The following is a 24114-nucleotide window of genomic DNA, read 5'->3' as shown; positions in this document are numbered from 1 at the left end:
TTTCTTTTGAATTATCCGACACAGGCTGCAAGCAGTGGGTGGTCTATTGCCTAGCGCAATCAATCTGATGTGGGCACGCGACATGCAAACACAGCAGGGAGGGGGCCGACCTCCATCTTTAATTTTCTTAGAGGATCTCTCCCAACGTAATCCCCCTAAAAGACATTAGCCCATGTCATCCCGTTCCACGTACACCGGCCGTATTATTACTTTTCTCTTTTGTGTCTCGGCGGCGCACAAATAATGACGAACGGAGCTTCTCTGTGACCCAATCTCAGCGTGATATAAATCGTGCACATTCGCATGGCAAACACGCACATAATTATGCAGAATTTTCCCTAATGGAAGTGAAGTTTAGATTGATGACGCTTTAGGGAGTTCAATATAATTCTTCCCATCATTTCAGTTGTTATGCGTCTAGCATGAGGAGTGGGATGTTATTGGACAGCCCTGAATGAAGATGGGATGACGCTTGGGGAGAGAAGAGGGGCTGGCGCACTTAAGACTGCGCCACGCATGAACCTTTGACTTTGATCATTGCTTTGCCAACCAGCAGGGAAAATTAACTTTTGTTTTTTTTCTGTAAAGACGTTGGTACATTGGACAGTGATAGAATTGGAGTGGATGCCTATCGCCATTAATGGCACTAAATAACAATAATTCAAATTGCCAGAGAGATGAGTTCTGAACCTAATACAAAAAAACAAAAAACAAAAAAAAAACACTTATTTTACTGTATTTTCACGACTATTTGACGCATTGCATTTAAAGCCGCAGTGTCAGTAACGAGTGCTATTTCTGTATTTGACACACACAATGGATGCACCATTTTTAAAGACGCAGCCAGTCATTTCAAAACATATACCAGCTTAAACATACGGACACATGCTAAAAACACGTTTTTAAAAAGGCAACGAAAGCAAAACTGAGTTCGGTTGTACTTTATTTAGCCATTTTACAATGTACTCACGATAGGATCTAAGAAAAAATAGAGTTCACATTTTTTACATGAAAACGGTTAAAAATACAGGAAATGTTCACAATTTTTTTTGTTTAATTTGTAGGTTTATACATTTTTTTTCAGTTGAGAAATAATAACCAGTGAATTTGATCACTTCCTAACTCATTGGCAGTCATTGACAACGCTGCTTTTGGCGGAGGTTTGTTCAATCGCCCCTTACAGTAATATGAAATGGACGTCTTGTGCCGTCAGTAGTGTCCTGAGTTTTTCTTGCGTCAACGCTCATAATTCTTTTTTAATGTCTTCCCGGTCCCTATCCTCTCACTTAGCTGCATGTTTTTCTACAGCACGCTTCTTTCACTCGCTTGCGATTTTTCAATATTTTATAATTCCCTGAATCCCTTCTATACCTCGTAATTCTTTGCATTATATTTAAATTTTTCTTCACACAGCTTTCTCGCTGCTGTTTCATGAATAATAAGCATACCGCGTGGCGCTCGCCCTGATAGCGCGCAGGGTTATTGCAGATGACGGGGCGCTAAATCTCAGTTTCTTAGGGGCGCTCGGATACTTTGGTGGGTTTACCTGAGGTGGCACTCTGCGCGTGCTACTTCCAGTGTTTGATTCCGCCCATTTACCAACATGCAAGATGTCCACCCACCTGCTCCCACGGTCACCAAAAAGCTATAGGTTGAAAGATGAAATGTTATTTACGGTATTTACTCGCATATAAGCCACATTTGTCTGAGACAAAAAATGATGACTGTGGGCATGGCTTATATGCCCACAAAAAGGGGACATGCACAAAACTGCAAAGTGACAAAGATGAAATGCCATGACGCCAAAACGCCATGACGCCATAAGGCCATGATGCCATGACGCCATGAGGCCATGATGCCATGACGCAAAACAAAGCGGCCGATAGGGTCAATTCTATCAAAATTGAGCAAAGATAAACAAATAAAAAGCTAAACAAAGTTAATTTTGACACGTATATGTGAAATTCAAGGGGAAAATAAACGGATCTTGCATTAAAAGTGAAAAAACTCACTTGTGCTTGCTACCGCTTACTCTTCCACCGGACCAGCCCACTCGGCCGCCGGGCCGTTAGAGCAGGTAAAAATGTAAATATATTCATTCAGTTTCCATACCGCTCATCCTTGAAAGGGGTGAGGGAGTTGCTGGAGCCTAACCCAGTTGACTTCAAGCTTGAGGCAGTCTACACCCTAGACTGGTCGCCAGTCTGCCGTAGGGTACATAGACGGACAAACGACCATACGCATTCACAAAACACCAGCAGGAATCGAGCCCGTGCATGCCCGCACTAAAGTTGGGCAAGTGAACCTCTACACCACGAGGTGGCCAATTATTGTTATTTTTTTAATTTCTTCTAAAAATATATTACATAATATAATGCATGTTTTTGAGATGTGAGAGGTGCTCAGGCAAAATCCACGCAAGTCTGTTGAGAACATGAAAACTCCACATAGAAAGATCCCAACCTGGGATTGAACCCTCGATCTCAGAAGCCGAAGGGCTAACCACTCGACACCAAATCTGCCCACAAATAAATAAATAAACAAATAGTATAAAAGACAATATTTACTTTTAACATATGTGCCATTGTCTGCAGTACACATCCACTGCATTTATGAGTAAAACGGCCTTTCCTGTCAAATTCCACCGTATGTGACTTTTCATATTGTTTCTTTCCATCTCTTCTAAGCGTATTTGTTTGTGCGTGCCACGGCTGCAACTGTAATTGAAGTCGTAACTCAGCACTAGCTTCACTGATGCTAGGCGGTCGGTCACTTAGCGGCAGAGTAGAGTGGATGTGGCCTCGGATGGTCGCTCTTGTCTCGTAATGAGTGCAGGTTCTTTACCCATCTTTACCCCTTTCTTTCTTCCTTTTTTTCCACTATTTGGCATTAGTACGTGTCAAATAGTGCGTTACCTTCCTACTGTTAACTTTTAGTTCAAAACAGCATAAACAGATTTTAGGTGTTGGGTCATCTCAATGTAAAAATTATACATGTTTTTGCTCTGAAGTAGATGCCAAATCAAGTTAAAACGTTTCTTAAAATATAGTAATAACGTTAAATAATAAACATAAAAATCTAATCAGATAGAAAAAATAAAACACCATTTTATGTATGACGGAAATTCGTGACAACAGCCATCTAAAATGAAAAAGCATTGAGGCTGCTTTGATCTGATCACAACAATAAAAATCGGTGGATAATAAATAATTAGTATAAAATACATTTTACATTATGTTTTTCTGTGTTGTCTGACTCTGTAGCTCGCAAATAACGACACAGACGAGAGACAAAACAAAAAACCTCAGGCATTCTTTGTTTTCACCATTGTTTGCTTCAAATCTAGTACCAAATTGATGTGGGGTTTTGATACTCAACTCTTCTCAACTCCTATCGGTACAAGTGCAGTGTGGAATAACGAAAAAACACTTAAGCACTGAACTAGATCTATGTGCACGACATTTAAGTGGCTTTTACAAAGTTAGAGGGCTACACTTGCAAGTACGGAAGAATATCTATGTTTCCGATTTCCCTGGGAAGGAAATTGTTTGTAGCATCATCGGATTGTACCAGCTTTATTCGACTCTACATTTGTACATCCACGTAATTAGCCTGCCTTTGCAAGTTCTATCTCTGTGACACAATGGGATCATCCATCTATTGTTGTCATTACCATAGTAATGAGTCTCACAATTCAGAAGGGAGTTGGGCCAGGGCTTCTTTACTCCAACAATTGCGTGGCGTGGCGTGGTGAGGTGGCTTTAGCCAGGGAGACCCAGCCAAAGTCAGTTGTCGCTCAGGGATCAAGTCATGTCAAACACAGCAGGAGTTCCAGCGAAAGATTAACTGTGCTATTGCTAATGCTAAAGGCAGAGCAGATTGCTGTTAAGACTCGCTAAGTCCTCTGGAGAGGGCGCACGTTACGTTCCAAAATTATCACCACCCCCACCCGAATCGGCGCGTGTTATCAGCTTCCCTGTTTTACATCTCTCTCATCTCCGATTTTCTAATGCCAAAGCTACAAGGCTACAGGCTTGAAGGTGAGGACAGGGAATCGGCTTGATTGAATTCAAGCATTTTCAACAAACTACTGGCGCGGAACCACTAAACTTGACCTCGTTTAGCAGTAAAAGAAGAAAATCAATTACCGTATTTTCTCGCATATAAGCCGTATTTTTCTCTATAAAAAATGATGAATTAATCAAGGTTACGGCTTATGTACACAAATTAGACTTGACATGCACAAACCTGCAAGATGAGGCCGATACAGTAAATTATTTCAAAATAGAGAAAAGATAAACGGATAAAACGCAAAACAAAATTTATTTCGACGTCGACGAACAAAATAAAATTTAAAAAAAAAGCGTATCTTGCATAAGATGTGAAAAAACTCACTTATGCGTGCCATCTTACCTTTTACCGGTAGTTAAACATGGTCTGACTGCCCAGACATGGGTAGCCGTGATACATGTGTGTGTAGTGTTTACCATGTCAGCACATCCCATGATCCCAATAGTTGTTAAGGCTGATAGAAAGACTTGCCGGTTGATCATCAAAATATCAGCCTTGATACCTTTGTAATGTGTATCTCATGCATCCAGATACTCAGACACACATCCTGGTTGTACTGCTCATGTGACTTTCTTTTTGAATGTGTCCACGTGCAAGCAACACCCTTTCGGGATGTGCAATCCAGCAGACAGTCGTTTCAATTCATACAGTATCTCAGAAATACCACATGCAATGTTTTTTTTTCTTAAGATTTTCCCTTCAAAGTAACATTTATACTCCATTAAAACCATGATTATGGAGGTAAAAATTGTGATCCGGGAGGCGTCTCATATCAGAGAAATTGTAAAATTCAAGTTAAGGCAATTTTAAGGGTACGGCTTAGACGTGGAGGCGGTCAACATGTGAGAAAATACGGTATTTTTAACCTTTTTTTTTCTTGTTGCCTGCGTATGACAGTAATAGATGTTTAGTTCATTTGAACTGGGGGACTTTGTTCATTTGTTGCCATTTCGAATGGATTCGACAGGTAGTAATGACAAACTCCTTTAAATTCACGGACATGGATCATCGTGAATGGGGTTGACGGTGCTAATTCAAATTTTTGTACAAAAACTGACATTGTGTTATATGTTTAAGACAACTCAACAGGAAATACAGGGATTATCATCAAGCATGCAGGATATATTTGTAATGAAATAACAGGATATTCAATGTTTGTTATTTGCCCGTTTAACTCGTATTTTCTGGGTAGGTGATATGATGAGAACATAAGGGTTAAAGCTTACAAAGATCAGAAAAAATGGTTCTGCTTTGAATTTGTCTGCTTAGACAGGTCTGTTTTATTTTTAAACACAAAATTAACAACTAAATGAATAAGTCAATATTGTAATTGCGAGTCTGTCTCTGTCAATGGCACTGAAATATGATTATCTACCACAGTCTCTCTCTTTGAATACTTTAAACGAGTGCAATACACTTGCGGCTCTCCAGCAAAGTTACACAGCGCGGCGGTCATTAAATACATATTAGAAGAGTATATCTAAATAAGGAAGACCCGCCGGCACCTTTGGATGAGTACTCGAGGCGCCATACATATTCATAAGCCCAGGTGAGGCTTGTGGAATATTCATGAAGCTGCTGTCAGGTGATTAGACACAAGTTGATCGGGAGAAATAAATCAGAGGAAGAGCAAGCCAGAGGAAAGGTGATGGCTGGTCAAAAGTGTTTGGAGGAAACAGCAGATAAGCCTTTCAGGTATTAAAAGACTCCACATGGAGGAGAGACGCAGATTGGAAATGAGTTCTAGTCCATCCTCATTTGAGCATCCAAACACTTGCCCTTCCTTACCCGTTTTGCAGCTACTTTGAAGTTGTTAAAAAAATGGATTTATAGCTCTTCACTCTTCACTGACTCTGTGTTGTTGTGCAAAAACAAGAGTTGTGCACTGGCGCTTTTTGGGGTTTGGGTCTTCAATTTGAAGCATACTTCCCTATCAAAGTATAACCCAAGCCTTTTGTGCACAAAATCAAAAACAAGGAGGGGGATTTTCCCTGCTACAAAAGGAGACAAATTGGGCACACATGGGATGAAATGATGATGATTTTAGCAGACAACTAGACGCTGTAATATGTGTCTGTGTACACTGTAATGACAGAATATGGCCAGGAAAAGTGCTGAGGGTGGGCTGCAGGATGCACTAGTGGGACAGGATAAGATCTCTATTTTGAACCTCCTTATGACACATTTGAATACGAGTCGCAGAGCGACAATCAGAGTTTTAATTAAAATTTTGCTCAATGGTTGGCGCGCTTTCTCAGTGCAAGATGGAATCCCTGTGGTCCTATTTAAGTTAGCTGGATGTTCACCCAGGTTGCCCTGGAAACCGCAACGGCCTATGAATCGGATGGCAGCTCGTCAAAGTCAAGTTCAAGGCCAACTTTAAATCGGTTCAGAGTTTCTTGCTGCAATACTGTCACCTTTTTTTTGCTTTCCTGCTTCACCTTTGCAGCTGAATACAATTTCGGACATTTGCCGGCAAGATACAGAGAAAATAAACAATTTACAAATATAGTTTATGAAAATTCGATTCAAAAGCTTATTACAAATCTTTCAAATATCAGTCATTATTTGTCAATTCAGTTATTCTTTTGTATATTTTTAATCACATTCACTAACAGTGATAGACATTAATTTCCTTTCAATTCTCATGGCTGGCATTTGTAAGATTGTTTCAGTGACATTGATAATGATAAATGTTGAATTTATTTATTAATGTGTGCGTTTTAGTGGAGATTTTATGACCAAGAACCATACTCTGTGAAGAAAATAATTAAATATACCTGTTCGGGCAGTGAAATAGTAAAAAGTAATTCGTTTCTGATGTACATTTCAAAAAAAGGAACTTAAAAAGTACCTCTTCTCTTTACATTTGATTGTTAGTATTTTGCTTTTGTAATTTTATTTTAGAAAGGGGACAAACAAATAAACGGTTAGTATTCTCTTCATGTATTTTTAAAATGTTCTTTTTAACATTTTACCAAAGCAAAAATGAATGTTATATAATCATAATTCATGTTTTAGTTTGTATTTTTAACTTTTTGGATTGAAAGATAAAAAGTCAAACAAAGAGCATACTTGTTCATTAATTTTAAATTAAAACAAGTAAAATACAATGTAAATAAAAACATAAATGGAAAATAAGCAGTAAACCGGAGCTCAAACAAATGTGCCAATTTGACCCTAACAAGTAAAATAATGCACCAGTTGGAAAAAGCTTTTAAAGGTGATACGAGTGACTGGTGGGTTGGAAAACAGCCTTGATTGTAGCATTCCGTTACTACACAATTCGTTGATTTTGCTAACATGTCTATCTCTCCCTTTGCATGTTTGAAGTGGAAAAGCAAGTAGGTTTAAAACAGCGAAGCGTAAAAAGCAGAAGTGTTTTTTCGAGCCAATCAAACGACAAAAGAACTTGTGCTGGCCTCTTGACGTAAGTGAGCTTGAGAAGCAACGTTTGAATGTCGAGTTAAAGCACAACAGAGAAACTGTTGACAATCCCGTTTAAGCGAGGGCCCCCAGAGGCTCGTTAAGAGAACGCCACCGACGCAAACTCCACACTCCGCTCGCTGAAGCAAGGCGTACATACGACGGGCCCGCCATGTTATTTAACGATTGAACTGACTCCCATCACACTATATAGTGGCCCTAATCGATGGTGCGTTCACTATTATCTACTGATCGTATAGGTTCCTTTTATGTCTTCTCATGCAACATCAACTCATTGGCTGTCACTGACAGCAATAGATGAATATAGCCTGGCAAGCAAACCCGACTTTGGCCATGAATACAAGATATGCTGAATTCAGGCCGGACGCCTTTTGTCATGTGCCAACGCATAGCATGCGCTACATCCATCGCCAAATGCTCTTTTGTGTTCGGACCAACATTCACATTGCCAAAAGTTGAAGCCTGACTACTTGCAGTTCGTAACGTTAAAATAAGGTAACAACATCAGCCTTGTCATTTTGTGACTTTATTTCTCCTAATATTGCCATCTTTTTAGACATGTGCCAGCCAAAAACAAAAAAAAACAGACAACAACAACGAAAAACAACTGGCCAAAGAAAGCCATTTCTTTAAGTATCAGTTACAAGCCCTGCCAAGCTACGGAAAATGATTTATAGTCTTAAAATGACAGTACAGTGGTACCTCGAGATATGAGCTTAATTCGTTCCAGGACTGAGCTTGTGAATGCAACGCGCTTGTAACATAACATAAACAAATTTAAATGAACTTAGATTACGATACGGACACACTATAAAATAAATTTCATCTAACCTTACACTAAATTAAATTTTAATTTTGTTTTAAATTTTGATATATTTCTTCTCCTGTGTTGGCTCTATTTGCCCCGCCTCTACCCTGACTTTCAGATGCACCCTATCGAGGGTTGTTTGCTTTTGTATTCCCTTCAAAATATTCCGAAAATGATGCACTCAAATGTCCTCACAATAGGATAACGCACAACCCCTTGCCAATGAGAAGTAGTATATACTCCACGTAATAGCGATCAATCCGCCGTTTGCACTGTCTAACGTTAAAAAAACACTAAAAATTGCAATGCTCGGCCAAGTGCTCGTATAGAGACATTACACGAGGTAGTTGCGACCAGAGAGACATTTCATGAGGGATTGCCGGGGAGAGAGATGTTCTTATGAGCAGCCTCTCGCTGCCGCTGTCTGCTCGTATATCAAAATGTGTCTCGTATGTCAAGATAAATCTTTGCTCGAAATTTTACTCTTATCTCAAATTGTTCAGATGTCGGGGCACTCGTACGTCGAGGTATTACTGTACTTCAATTACCTTACATTAGTATAAAATGACTTTTGTGTTGATATAGATGTTACATCACCAGAATTCTCATCCTGTGAAAGCAATCAACAGCAGTTTTGTAAAAATAAGCAACAAAATGACTTTAATCCGGTAATATTATCCTGTAATAAAGCCATGTATGATTTAATTCTCATATTATTATCTTAATCCTGTAATATAACTATTTACCTAAAACACATCACTGTTAAAATGCTAATTTTGTAATATATGACTTTTGTAATAATACAATGTATGATTATTGCGACGTTAATCTTCTAATATTGTCACTATTCTCGGAGCAGGGCGTGGCCTGTTCTGCTCAAATTGGCACCATTGTGCCGTTCGCTAGGCCAGCTGTCCCCCTTCCATGCGCCATTTTATTGACAACAAGAAAGAAAAGGGGCCGGTCTGAACACAGCAATACACGGTGTGTAATCATGCCTCCTGTGGTTCAGGCTGGATTTCAAAATAGGTGCTCTAAGTACGGCTAACAAGCATAGAATCTTAAAAAAAAATCACAGATACACGGCATAAATACGATGCAAGACACGCTACGCTGTCTGTTGTAATCAATTTGAAGTTCACACACCACAAAAAAATTATAACTGCCGTTTTCGTGGGATCAATCTGAGTGTATCTGGTGTATTGTCGTGTTCTGCTGTGGTTTTTGAAAAGAGAAATGCTATAAATTGTTTGGATAGATTTGCAGAGTTAGGTCTGCCTTTGACTCTGTCTGACAGTGAGTGTACGTGCAAAGTTTGCTTTGGTGTTCTCCCGCACTTCAAACGGAACCTTAGGTTGTACGAGCAATAGCGGGATGCTGAAAAAAGGTGCCGTCGACTCCTCTGCGTCGGCTTTTTGGGGGATTTGAAGGATTAAATATGAGACCGCACAAGACCTCCTGAAACTCTCAAAGTTTTAAAAAAAGAATCACCTTCACTCCCCTTTGTGACACATCACAAAGTAGCGCCTTGCGTGCTGAAATTTGTAGGGACAGAAAGGATATCCAATTGAAGCCACAGACAACAGACCAAGTATCTTGTACATTTTAAAAACAAGCACCAATGTTTTGCTTTAAGCATATTATTATATGCCGTATTTTCACGACTATAAGGCGCACCGCATTATAAGGCGCACCCTCTATGAATGACATTTTTCCCATGTATAAGGCGCACTGTATTATAAGGCGCAATGTATTTAAAGGCGCACTGTCTATTTTGGAGAAAATTTAAGACTTAAGTGCGCCTTATAGTCGTGAAAATACGGTAATTGCTATTGACTCCCAGGTATGAAGCACTCACTACACAGTCACCTCTAGAGCCAGCCATTGTTGATATTTTGTTTTTTTTTGTATAAAATCTTGCAGTGGGGGAGGAGCTATATGATGGAAGATTTTGTAAACTAAGATGGCAGCTGCATATTTAACAGTATTGGTTCAGTTCAGGCGTTTGTGTTTTTTTAATATCCGACAGTGGTGGATTTTAGTTTTTGGTTTTCTGTTTTTTCCATATATAAGGCACACAAGGTCTATTTTGGAGAAAATGTAAGCCTTTTAAGTGCGCCTTATAGTCGTGAAAATACGTTATATTATTTTGGCATATCACCACTTATAGTAACACTAATGAAACAGATTAGGAATCATACTAATCTAACAGCTATACTATTATTTTAGAAATAAAATCCGTTTTACAATCTATTTGGACTGCAATTGTTTAGCTTTGTTTGCTTGTTTTATTATTATTTTTTATTGATAAACAAATATTTCCGACATTTTAAAAATGGAATGCTCCTCTACCTACGGAATTGATTGGTTCCAGTAGTCGTTTCGTAACTTGGATATTTTGTAAGTACAATCGTATTTTACATTGGATGTACATAATTCGTTACCATCTTTGATACTACCCCTAAACCCCTTAAAATGAGAAAAGTACCAATTTTATATGAAATATGTATGCATCCCAGTTCAAATGGTTTGGACACCTACTAGTGACAAGCTCATTTCAATTCACCGCACAGGGGTGGTTTTCTGACTCTTATCATTAATTGGTACTCAAAAAGTTAATGGTGGCAGCCCTATTTAGACGCAATGCCCCCACTTAGCCCACATGAAGTCTGCTTGTAGCCAAATGGGTAATTGAGTGCCCTCTAGCGGAAGAAAAAATTGCAGCAACAGCCCCCCAGAGTCTCCATTGATCAATGTCTACTGAGGCTCGATAATATCGGCCAATCATTTGTAGTATTTAACTTTCACATCCCTATTGATGACAGTCACGCATGGCACAATATTGACTGTTTTTCTTCTATGTACTGTTCGTTAATACTTTAACTCTTTTCGTGCCATTGGCGATGATTCACATCCAATCGCGTGGTGTCCAATCATCTTTCTGCTTTGAATTGTAATGAGTTAATCAGTAGACCGTCAACTCATTTGCACTGGAAACAAATGAGCTAACGTCTCCAAGTATCAATTGATTGGACGTCTTTTACCGTCAATGACCGTAAATGAGTAAAAAAAAATCTTAAGCCTTGACTAATCAGGTCGCAACACTGACATTTTCTCCTCCTTCTCAGATATTTTTGCTTTCACACTCCTTTTTGTCTAATAAGGCCTCCTCGGACAAAATGTTGTCTCATAGTACACTATACTTTTTCCTACGTTTACAGGAACCTTTGATACACGCGCCCCTTTGTTTTTGCGGCACCATTCGGCAAGTGCCGGTTATTAATGCATAATAACTAGCAGCAGAGGCGATGCATTTTGTCACGCTTTGTTAGAAGGCAAGATTAAAGATGAATATGATTGTTTGCAACTTAGAAGACGTGTGGGGAAGCATTACATGTTGCTGGTGATGATCAAGGATTTTTCTTGCAAGTTGGAAGGTCATTATTTCTATAAAAAAAACATCTAGTGGTCCTGAGATTGGGAGATTTACCAGAGAAACAGTTGCATTTTGATTAAATGGGCATATGTTTGCGTTCTGATTTATACAGAATGGGGAAAAGGTCTTACTTTTTTTCTGGTTGAGAGAGTATTGAATTTTTTTTATTTTGATCGTCAATTAACCACTGAATAAACTACATAAAATAAATTAAAACAAATTACAATAAATTATATGTTGTTCTCCTATATTTCCTAGGGCATAACTAAAGTGTTAAGAGCATTTGATTGCTTTTTAGGTAAACAATTATTTTAAATGATTAGTCAATAAGCAGAATAATTGCTAATTCAATTGATGATTATTTGTCGATCAGTGTTGTTAGACTTAGTGTGTGACTTGTCATGCTGTGAATGAGTAAAAATTGAGTTCCAATTTATATCCCTAATTCTTCAGTCTATTTCAGGGGTGGCCAACCCGCGGCTCGCGAGCCGCATGCGGCTCTTTGCCCGGTTTCATGCGGCTCTTACGTCCATATCAAAGTTTGTATTTGTGTTTTATTTTTATTTGCGTGTGCGCTTCGCTTTAGTTCAATACGGTATTTTCGTCCAATGCGCATGTGCTCGGGATGAAAATACCTCAAAGTTTCCCAGTAGGAGCAAGGTCATTTAAGTAAACGTTTTTAACAGAGTGGGAGAGCTCCCGTGAACCAGAAGCGACAATGAACAGCGTCGCGCACACAAAAAGTATCCCAAAGATCTAGCGTCGGCTGAAAAAGCCACACCCCCTGCGAGGCAGACCAAGGCGAGAGTGCTCAGCCGAGAGCAGCCAATAGGAGAGTTAGGCGTACACCACGTGGTGGGCGCGCTACTTAAAAGCCATTCATAATAAATGACAGCTCACAAGGAGCGAATGTTGCGCAAAAATAGGCTCTGATTTTATGCCAGAAATCCCACTAAGTAACATGCATAGCAAAAGAAAAACGCTATTGTAAATTATTATATTTTTGTTTGTGGACTTGGTTGAACTGAGAGTTTGTCTGTGTGAGACAGTGCACACAATGTTAATTGTTGATAATGACTGGCCTGTGCTGTTAGTGCTGTAGGAGTCAATTTATGTCATTACTATGCTGGTGTGTGACATTTACAATAAATCTGGCTGAGCAAAGGTATGTGTATGATGTGGCTCTTTGCGGTAACACAGTAAAAAATGTGGCTCTTTGCGGTAACACAGTAAAAAATGTGGCTCTTTGCGGTACCACAGTAAAAAATGTGGCTCTTGGTCTCTGACTGGTTGGCCACCCCTGGTCTATTTATTATTGTTACAACTTTCTCCTGTCATTGTTTTTCTTTTTAATCAAACATGTTCATTATTTTATTTAAGTATTTTTATTCAAATCTTTACCTCAATTTAGTTTGTTTATTTAACCAATTGTTAATTTCAAACCATTTTTAAAATACTTTTTCCATGTGTTCTTTAAAATGATTCATTTTTACGTATTTAAACCGTTCCCCCTTACTTTCTTTTTAATTTTAAACCAAATGTTAGTTATTCATTTATTCTAGCCTTGTAACATCTCATTATTATCATTTTTTTACTGGTTTTAATTAAAATGTACAAATGTGTCTATGTACCTGATTACAAATGTATATTTTCTGTGTTTATTTAGAAATCAAACTTTTCACTGATAAATATCCTCTGACTGTTGTTTTCCCTAGAAAATAAACTACGGGTTCAAAAGACCAACCAGTCCCTGGTTTACCTGGAGGACAGTCGAGTGCGTCTCAATTGCACGGTGACCTCACAAACCAGACCAGAGTCGCTGCACGCCGTGCTGTGGTACATCAGACGCGCGGGGCTCGGCTCGGAAACCGACGAGCTCCTACTTCGGGTGGAGCGATGGGGGGCCCTGGAGTACGGTGCCTACGCCGACGAAGAGAGGTTGAGACAGCGTGTGCGGGCCGAAAGGCTTTCCCCACGCCACTACGCGCTCACCCTGGACAGGACAGAGAGCTCCGACTCGGGTACCTACTATTGCCTGGTGGAGGAGTGGTTGAGCGACCCCGACGGAGCTTGGTACCGCCTTTCAAGGGACTCATCCGGCCTCACCCAACTTCTGGTCCGACAGCCCGGTTAGTGTTATTTTTAAATATTCTATAAAAGCCATACATTTCCGAATTCTCGAGGCTGGAAAGGGTATGTTGCAGAGGATCCATGGTTAATTTTTCGATGCTGGTCAACCTGTTAATTGTAATTAATTACGATTAAATGATTCTTTAAGCGATTAGTTAGGGCACTCGGACGTTTCGTCGACCGGACGTTTGGTCGACCGGACGTTTCGTCGACCGGACGTTTGGTCGACCGGACACTGATTTAAATTACCATCCGGCAACACAAATGTTAGCAACAGAACTACAAAATATTAGATTAGATTAGATGACATTATTCATCCCCTGTTCGGGAAATTTCATTCAAATTTAATAAAATAGTTAAAATAAACTAACAAGGGTGTGGCTGTGAACCAATTGTGGATTATTATTGGCATTGGGTAAAGGTAAATATTAAACTTTTTGTTTAATCTTATTTTATTCTGTGCATTGTCTGTAAAAAAATAATTATTCTCAAATATCTTTGTAAAAAAGATTCAAATTTCATTTTTTTTTTTAAAAATAGGGAGTTTAACATTAAAACTGTGAATAATAAAAATTGCTTTCTAGTGTTTTAAAATACATATATATAAATATTAAAAATGATTCCCCTCTAATGGGTTAACGAAAAGTGTTTGCTGGGATTGACTGGTATGATGCCTCAACAACAAGCCTCGCTGGCCAATTACCATCTCCTTGCCACGCAAGTGGTAAAAAGCTGCAACTCATTCCCCGCTAATAACCGGCAGCTCCTGGCGATGATAACGAGCCGCTCGATATCCCAACAGCAGTCAAATCCGCACGAGAGATCAGTTGGCAGCCGACGGTTTGAAGCCACGACAGCTGTCAGGCACCGCACGGAAGCGTTCTCGTCAGGTCACTCCTTCCCAACCAGCATCCAAAAAGCACTCAGAGGCATCACATATTCATGCCTCGTCGATCCGGAAGTAGACAGCGTTCCTCAGGACTTTGCTCGACTGCTTCTTTATTGCATCTTATTAATGAGCAAAACTTCCTAATAACCCACAAATGAGTTCACATAAGAACTTTTATTTGCTAGTTTCCTCTTTCAAACATGGAACGCAATAATCAATTCAGTTTAAAACAAAACAAAACATGATTTATAGGAAGTCGACGCTGCTACGATTAATTAGGTCTCTGGCAGTTACACAAATAGAACCGTGTGGGGATACATTACTGGGTGTCCAACTTTATATTAGCTCAATACATACACTAGGTGCTCGATTCGATTATAGGTGTATCAGTCTATATTGGGTAATTGTGTGGATGTTTTGCAACATAAAACATAATTGAACAATTTTTAGGAAAAAAAAGAACACTTTGGTAAATCATTTCATTTCCAATGCCTTCTTTTAACATAAAATGTCTACAAAAACACCTTTATTCACTCTTCTTTTATACTGCGCATCCGAATCAGGGTTTTCCAGGGCTTCTGGTTAGGTTCACGGGGTGCTGGAGCCTATCGCAGCTGACTTCGGGCAAAACGCAGACTATAATAATACCGCCACCAAGCAGGGATCAATCCCTTTCTTGCCGCACTGCTTGTTAGGCGAGTGAACTACTACAACATCAGGTGGCAAACATGATTATTTTTTACTGATAAGAAAACATCTAGCAATTGTATCAAAATAAAAATAAAAAGCCTGAGCTATAAACTGTCATCCTTCAACGCTTCAGGGTTTAAACATTCGCGGCTTCATTACCTGGCAGTATTTTCTATCCACGTATCCAAATAAAAAATGTTCATATAAATGTCAAAACTCACGCCCAAAGTTGCAAACGGAAAAAGGAGATGTAAAAAGACTAAAACCTGGGCACTGCCACCCAACCCTGTGCCAAACAAGATTTCACCTTAGAAAAATGAGGCCCCAAATAATATATAATGTCGAGAAAGACGATATCTTGCCCTTTCCTGTTTTGTTTGGATTAGATTTCGCATCGCAGTATCCAGTAAACCCAAGAAAAAACGAAACATGATGACAGTGATCGAAAAAGTGAAGTTGTTAGATATGGTGAAGGTGGGCATAAATAAATCTACCATGTGTTACATCAAGAAAGACGAAGCGAACATTCGGAAAAGGGGCAACGATACCCTTGTCCAAGGACACCAAGCGAGTGGCAACCACTAGGACTAAAAACATATTTAAGATTGAGAATGCCCTATAAGTCCGGATCTCAAACTGTAAAAGTTCTGGCCCCCAAAAAATCAACCAGGATTATGAGGGATTTACCCCGTAGATATAAGGCCATGAAGCTCACTCGCTCGGTAGCCACTGAAGGCTTCTCAGACATGACAGTCAATCCCCACCAATTTACGAGGACCTTGACGAAATGATGCAATCGGGAGTGAGGAAGAAAGATGCAGCAGACAATGAGGATGAAGAACGTGGTGATCTTAAATATGGCAGATAATTTGCAACAATTGCTCTAGGCAATTGATGACAGCGTGGTAAGAGGACAAATTTGGCAATTGTTTTGATAATATCTTGTCAAAACAAAAGCATATTAGTACAAAAAAAGGAACAGTGAGAGTGAATGGTTGTTTGTCTCCTTGTGCCCTGCCGTTGGCTGTCCACTGATTCAGTCCGCCGCCTGGTGCCCGAAGTCAGCTGGGATAGGCTCCAGCACCCCTTACGAGCCTTGTGAGGATAAGCAGTACAGAAAATGAATGAATATGCATTATTTGTTGGCTTGATGAAAATGTTTTTGCATAAAAATTGCATTGTATACTAAGCCCACCATCCTCCCAAAAAAAGACCAGTAATACCACACATTTTAAACTTACCCCTCCCCTTTCTATTGGAAAGTGGCATTTAATAGTGTACAAACAACAACAACAACAACTGCGTCTATTGAACCGTTTCTTTTTTCCTAAAAGAAAAAACAACAACAAAAAACAACAACGATGTATACAATATAGTCAGGCTTTTTATAGGCTGCCGTTCCAATAGTTGTTTTTCTTCATCTTCTTCTGGGATCTGCTGTGAATTAGAATGAGTTTTTCACTCGAAGACATCAATATATTTGAACTGAGATGGCAGACAGTAAATTAATATTTCTTTTTTACAGTTAATGTGAGCCCAGGAGTTAAGTTAGTGTATCATATGGAGAATTTGAACTGAGATGGCAGACAGTAAATTAATATTTCTTTTTTACAGTTAATGTGAGCCCAGGAGTTAAGTTAGTGTATCATATGGAGAATCTTTTTTTACAGTATATACCAGCTCCTGTTTTTGGCTAATTTAGTCTGAATCAGTTTACAGAGTCTTTTTGTCATTTTCTTTTTTCAAAAATCTTAAGCATTTTTGTGTTGTTGCTGATTTGGAAAAGCAAACACAGGTGTAAAACTTTCAATTTCCCACATGTTGCTTTTCAGAACCAAGGTTGCAAGTGGAGGAGGCGGAGTCCAACGTAACGGTGGCAGAGTTGGACTCCATCCGACTCGGTTGCAGCGTCCCTTCCCAGTCGTCTCGAGAATCGCGCTTTTCCGTGTCCTGGTACGCCGAGTCCCCCGACGACGACCAGGAAAGGGGTAGCGACGGGAGTCGCCGCTGCGTCTTTTCTGTCGGCCACGACGGTGTCTTTGGGAATGGCGACTGCAGCCCTGGCGAAGAGGACGGGCCCGACTCCCGCCTGCAGTTCCAGAGGACGGCCTCAGATCAGTACAGTTTGACCATCCGTGGCGCCCGGCCCACCGACGGGGGGAGCTACTACTGCCATGTGGAGGAGTGGTTGCTCAATCCTCGTGATGCTTGGTATCGTCTAGCCGCCAATGATTCAGGATACGTCACGGTCAACGTACTGCCACGAGGTGAGTGTCAACTAAAGCATTTTCTTTAAAAAAACAATGTCTAGGAATGTTTAGTTTTCATTGGTTGAAAATATTTTCAGATATATTAAGTAAATATTTTGCACAGCAGCCATTGACTATGGTTTGTGACAACTTAAAAAATAATAACTTTAATGTTCAATCACCCCCTCCACTCAAAATACAAGTCAGTGAGCTAACCAAAAACAATTTTTTCCTGACTTTGTCTGGAAAAACATGATATCGTTTACAAAAATATGGTTTTGCGCTGCTTTCTAAAAATAAGGGGTAAAAAAACAGTCCTGATTGCAAATATTGAAAAAAACTTCATGAAACAATAGTGAGATGTTATGTGGCATTTTTTTATTGACCAGAAGTGTTTCAAACTTTTTTTGTTATTTGATAATTGACAACAAAATGTTTATCAAAGCACAAAAAGGGAAGAGAAAACAAAACAAAACAGTCAACTTTGACCTTTATTGAAAGAAACAATTTAATGAAAAAATGAGGTGCACTTAGTTTGATCTGAAAACACATGTCCATTCGTTTTGGCTTTTTGAATTGACATCATATTATTACTTAGTTTGACCAACAACCATTAGATTAGATCAGATAACTTTTATTCATCCCGTATTTGGGAAATTCACTGTCGCAGTAGCATGAGGGTGAGAATAGCGACACAGGAAAAGACATTCTAGACCACCGTTGTCAAAGTGGCGGCCCAAGGGCCAAATCTGGCCCACCACGTCATTTTGTGTGGCCCAAGAAAGTAAATCATGAGTGCCGACTATCTGTTTTAGGATCAAATTTAAATGAAAAATGTAGATGTATATTATATTTCCTGATTTACCCCCTTTTAAATCAATAATTGTAATTTTGTAATCATTTTTATCTGTTTTTAGTTCAAAAATCATTTCGTTAAATCTAAAGATATAGCCAAATATTTTCTGTTTTCCAATATAATATGGAACATAATGATTAAAAGATTTTCCTTTACTAAAAAAAAAAAGCTCAAATAAACATCTATAAAAAATTGAATAGTTGAGGCTTTTGATGTATCTGGATATGAAAACTTATTTGGAATCCATTCATGAATAAACCCTCACGCCCAAAATTTCTTTAACCCCTGAATATCAATATGTTCGCCACAAGTAGAAGTCCAAACCATTTGAACTGGGAGACTGGAAGTGAAGAAACATTCCATCCACTAATGTCCGATCAAGTGAAAGCCTCTTTTTGTGTGTCCATTCCTAGAATCCACGGTCAAATCAGTGGTTTGCTCCAACAAGGCTCTCTTCTACTTGGTCTTCTTCTACCCGTTCCCCATCTTCGCCATCCTCTTCATCGCTTTGCTACTGGTGCGCTTCAAGAGCCGCAACAACAACAAAAGCCAGGAGGGCAAGAACGGCGCCCCGCTGCTGTGGATCAAGGAACCACACCTCAGCTATTCCCCCACATGTCTGGACCCACCCGCCCTCAGCCTGCACCCCGGTTCCGTGGACTAGAACCCGCCCCTTTCGGACGGACCCCAATCCCATTTGTGACTTTGTGTCTCGGCGCTGTGTTTGATTCAGTTTAACCTAAATGTTGGTCTACTTTTCCCCCACAAAGAGTCCCGATCCGAGAGCAGCCCGGCCTACTGAGCAGGTTGCCATAGCGATGCTCCAGGCTGACTGACTCCTTGGCAGCCTCGCTGAGAGACAAAGGCGAGGTCCACCTGTGCCGACCGTCAAATTGGCCAACGTGGAAAGAAACATACGCGTCCTGCTGAGAAACTTCTTTACGTTTTGCCAGGATCTCATTTCTACTCCAAAGAGAGTGGAAGGATCCCAAGATGGTGGCTCGTTTACTCGTCTGCTTACCCTGTGTGGATGACGACTACGTGGACATTTTTACTTGGTAGTTACAGTGGAATCCGAATCGAGCACATTTCCTTTCAAATTATTTAAAGGGACAGACAACAGATAGTATCTACTATATAACCGAATGAAATACATTTGCTTCAAGTATTTGAGGATAAAAATGGAGAATTTCATTGACTTCTGATCATGGAAATGAAAAATGTATTAAGTCTTTCAGTGCCATTGATGATTGACCAATGATAGCCGTCCAATCAAATGTCTGCTAGGAATTTAAATGAGTTTGGTAATAGCAGGCGTCTAATCCGTTTCAAGTGGATTGGACGTCTAAGACCGTCAATGGCAGTGATAGAGAAACCAGAGATGCTTTAAAGATGAATTGTTTTTACATTGAGCACATCATATCAGCAATTGCAACACTCAAATGCAGAAAACAAATCGACCAACTTCCTGCTCTTTTCACTGCTTTATAAATTGACAGTTATAGACATCCAATTCACTCTTCAATTTTTGCAAGCTCCTCCCATTTCAAATGGATTGAACATCTATCACCGACAGTGACTCATACAACATAATCATTCAATGCCGACCCTCCTAGTTCACAATGATTTGACATTTCTGTCAAAGCCAGTGAATGAGAGTCAAACAAAACAAATACTACCTTTTATTTACATTTTTCTCCACTATTATACATGAGAAAAATGAAATTCATATATTTTTCAATTTTTTTTTAACAGCAGTTTGTTAAGTTTTTCCACTGGGCTGGCATGCAGATGACTTAAGTAGTGTCCTTTAAGAGAGCACCACACTAAGAGCAATGAACCTTTTTGCCCCATAAACAATTTCTGAAAATCAAATCAACCCATATATGGACATATTGCTAGAAGAATATATGTTATACATTGTTTTGCATAATTTAAACTTGGTTGAAAATCATTAACAAATTAAAAATGTATCAATTTATAGCCATTTCAAAGTACACACTCCATGTATATTTATATGTATATGTATATGTATATGTGTATATATGTATATGTATATGTATATGTATATGTATATATGTATATGTGTACGTATACCTATACATAAATATACTAAAATTTAATTATTTTAAAATAAGAAGCAAAATTTGTGGTCTTTTAATAAATTTCCTTTAATTCCGTCCTTTTTAAAATTATATTTTCTTATGATTTTTTTAATTTTAGGATTTTCTAATTGTTAACTATACATATATTACACTGTAAACATTTTATATTGATCAAATCTCTAGCAATATGTCCAAATATGTATATATATGCAGTTTTAATGAATGGTTCATAAAAAAATGATTGCGGTATTGTCATGTGGCCCTTTATCATTTTTGTGTAGATACTGTAAGACATTCAAATGTGGGTGATAACAGATGTGTTGCTTTTGAAGAGTTTTCTATTTATTGTTTTATACTTGTTTGCGTAGCTGTGTGTGGATTTTTTTTTTAATTTTTTGCTTTCATATTCTCTGCTGCTTGTGTTGCCTGGCAACTGCCAGATGGCGACCGTGTGTGTCAAAATGCGCCTTTCTGAAAGAAGAAGAGGACTAAAATACAAAATTTGGCTGTAAGATTTTAACAAAAAGACTAAATGAACTTTCAGGTTGAGTTTTTGATGCTTTTTTTCCTTTTTTTGTGTCACAAGAAGCCTCCATTGCCGTCCTTACAACACGAGGGACTGAAAGGACTGACACTTGAACTCTTTTCACTGCCAGACTGGACCTAAAATTAGGAGGGGAGGTTTAAAAAAAACAACAACAACAACAACATACACACAAAAAAACATCCCCCCTCTAAGTTTGTCGTCTGTCGTGTCAACATGTAATATTGCATGACAATACAGCCGAAAGACATTTTAGATGTTTTGTAAACTTGCAACTCCCCCGAACGTGGTGTTTGTGTGCCGTTGGACTTCCATATCGGATAGACTGGTCTCCCACACACACTCACTAAAGAACATGTGATGTTTGCAAAAACAGAAAGTCCATGTACACAAAAATAGTTCCTGCAGTACTTACTGTTTTTCCATTGGCGTGTTTTATATATCAGCTCTAGAAATGTTTTTCATGCAAATATGGACTGTGATTGACTCATTGGCTGCCTTTTGACAGTGATAGACGTCCAATCTACATTGACTGGACTCTCCAGTCCAAATGGGTTGAGAATCTATCACCATCAACGGCACTGATTTTTGACCATTCAATGACCACTAAAATGTATTGAGGTATCATCTATTGCTGTAAATGGCAGCCAATGAGTAAAAAGTTGATAGTTATTAATAGAAGTGTATCTTGATGCCGTCCAATGAAAAGCATGTATGTCCAATTGTGATTTTTGTGAAGAAATACACTATTTGGAGATACACTATTTGGTCTCATGAGAATTTAGTCGGACATGTTCTCATTGGTTGCCAGCAAAAGGCAGAATTCTCATCTTATCATCCACTTACCCAAAGTCAGGTCGCAGGGCCAGCAGCTTCACAAAGGAAGCCCAGACTTCCCTCTCCCCAGCCACTTCATCCAACTCTTCTAGGAGTATCCCAAGGCTTTCCCGGGCCAGCCAGGAGACATAGTCTCCCCAACATGTCCGAGGTCGGCCCAGTGACCTCCTGGTGAGACATGCCCGAAACACCTCGAGAGGGAGGCGTCCCGGGGGCATCCTAATCAGATGCCCGAGCCAACTTATCTGGCTCCTCTCGATCCGGCTCTACTCTGAGCCCCTCCCGGATGACCGAGCTTCTCACCTTATCTCTAAGAGAGAGTCCGGACATTCTGTGGAGGAAACTCATTTCAGCCACTTGTATCCGGGATCCTGTTTTTTTGCTTATGACCGTCCAGTACCCTTGATGTGTTGATTTAATAGTGGTTTTGTCAACCCATATTGGCTGCAGGAGAAGTGGATATGGTTGCAGATTTACTGTCAAAGACATTTTCAAGATGGACATCATTGGAAAAAAGTCGGAAAATTCTGAAGCAAGCAAGCCGGTCACAACCGGAAATGGACATTTTTAACCCTAAATTGAATAACAATGTACTATGCCAGAAATACGACAGGACAGGGCTTGCCTTTTAGCATTAGCTTCGATGGTGATAGAAAAGGAGGAAAAGAAGTAGGATGGATTTTGTGTACAAATGAAAAGAATTATTGGTGAGTAAAATGTGGCTATATTGCTGAATAATATTGTATATGGTTATTGATGCTTTTTATGTGTTCCAGCTGCAGAATAGTTTTTATAGCCATAAAATAGTTGTTGAGGGTTAGATCGACATGTATACGATTAATACACGTTATTATGAAAACTGTTTTTTTGTGTCTATTTTTAATAGGCGTGGCCAAGGTCAGAGTTCAAATCATCGCTACCAACCTTCAAAATGGCGGATGAGCCAACAGTTAGTATGGCAGTGGACTGCAGAGCAGCTCAGAATTGACGATTTACTGAAGAAAAACCTGATGAAGTTCTTACAGGACAATGCGGTGCATTTGGTACGTTGCCATTTGGGGAGTTCAAGTTCTTACTTTGAGTGCCCACCACATCTGAATCTAATGATTAACTCATCAGCAAGCTGTCCAGGAGCTTGGTAACGATCATTTGATTTTGGTGTGTTGGAAGACATGGAAAATAGAATGGATAAGGGCTTGTGAGGACTGGAGTTGGAGATCCCTGTTAGAGAGTCTCAGATTATTTTTTGAGTCTCTCTGCCTCTGCAGGAGACAAAAAGAAAAAAAACCAAGCCACTGAGCTTCAAAGTTATCAGAGGGGTATGTCTAATATTCCATTTTTTTTCCTCCTGTGGCTTTAATGTTGCTTGACTTTTGCAGTCGAATCAAGCAAGAGAGAGATGGCACTATGACCTTCCTTGTAAGCATCCTTTTGAGGTTGGTAGAAAATACCTAACTTAGTTATTTTTTTGTTGGACTTGGTGTATGGGTTCCCTGACTTTTTTTTTTCTTCGAGAATTCCAATAAGAGGATTTTTTGTCTCCATTTTTAATTGTTGGATGGCCTACGCGAACACATCTTGAAAGCCACTTAGGAAGAATAAATAGTCTTGAATTGTATGTATTATTCTTCACATAGCAAAAAAAATGCAATCAAGATGCCAAGTTAAAACTGTTTATTAATAGGTAAACACTATATATAGCACACTTAGACGTTGGCGTCACATAGAAGTGTTGATTGGTGTGGACAGTTTTTTTCTTCACCTGCAGACAAGTTGTAAATATACTGACACTTTTACACAAATCTGGCCAAAGACTTTGTACCAACATTCTCCATAGTGCAGAGTTGCCACATGATGCAAGAGAGGAATTATCAAGTGGGCAACCAGCGAGCAAGATCACCTAGTCCCCTCCACTTGGAGAACCTCCAGTCTGGATGGGTGCAAAAGAAAAAAGTGAAAGTTAGCGTATAAAGAGACTGGAGATTCAACAGATACGCTTAGGTTTTTTTTTCTTTTTTTCATGGAACTAGTTTTACCTTGATCTGGCCCCAG

At 39.3% G+C, this 24114-nt stretch overlaps 1 protein-coding gene across 2 annotated transcripts in view; it reads left to right on the top strand.

Moving 5' to 3' along the window:
- igsf3 (immunoglobulin superfamily, member 3) overlaps positions 1-20598 on the top strand; it is a 90704-nt gene extending 70106 nt beyond the window's left edge. For both annotated transcript variants that reach the window (XM_077728454.1, XM_077728453.1), the window contains 3 exons: positions 13478-13891; positions 17304-17738; positions 18990-20598. In XM_077728454.1, coding sequence (XP_077584580.1) covers positions 13478-13891; positions 17304-17738; positions 18990-19240 — 1100 coding nt within the window. In that variant the 3' untranslated portion in view covers positions 19241-20598. The remainder of the gene's footprint in view (positions 1-13477; positions 13892-17303; positions 17739-18989) is intronic.
- The last annotated feature ends 3516 nt before the right edge of the window (positions 20599-24114 follow it).

Source organism: Stigmatopora nigra, chromosome 11 (genome assembly GCF_051989575.1).
Source record: "Stigmatopora nigra isolate UIUO_SnigA chromosome 11, RoL_Snig_1.1, whole genome shotgun sequence".
NCBI classification, from domain to species: Eukaryota; Metazoa; Chordata; class Actinopteri; order Syngnathiformes; family Syngnathidae; genus Stigmatopora; species Stigmatopora nigra.
Note: the sequence above shows the minus strand (reverse complement) of the source record. Positions and strands in the feature narration are given on the sequence as shown.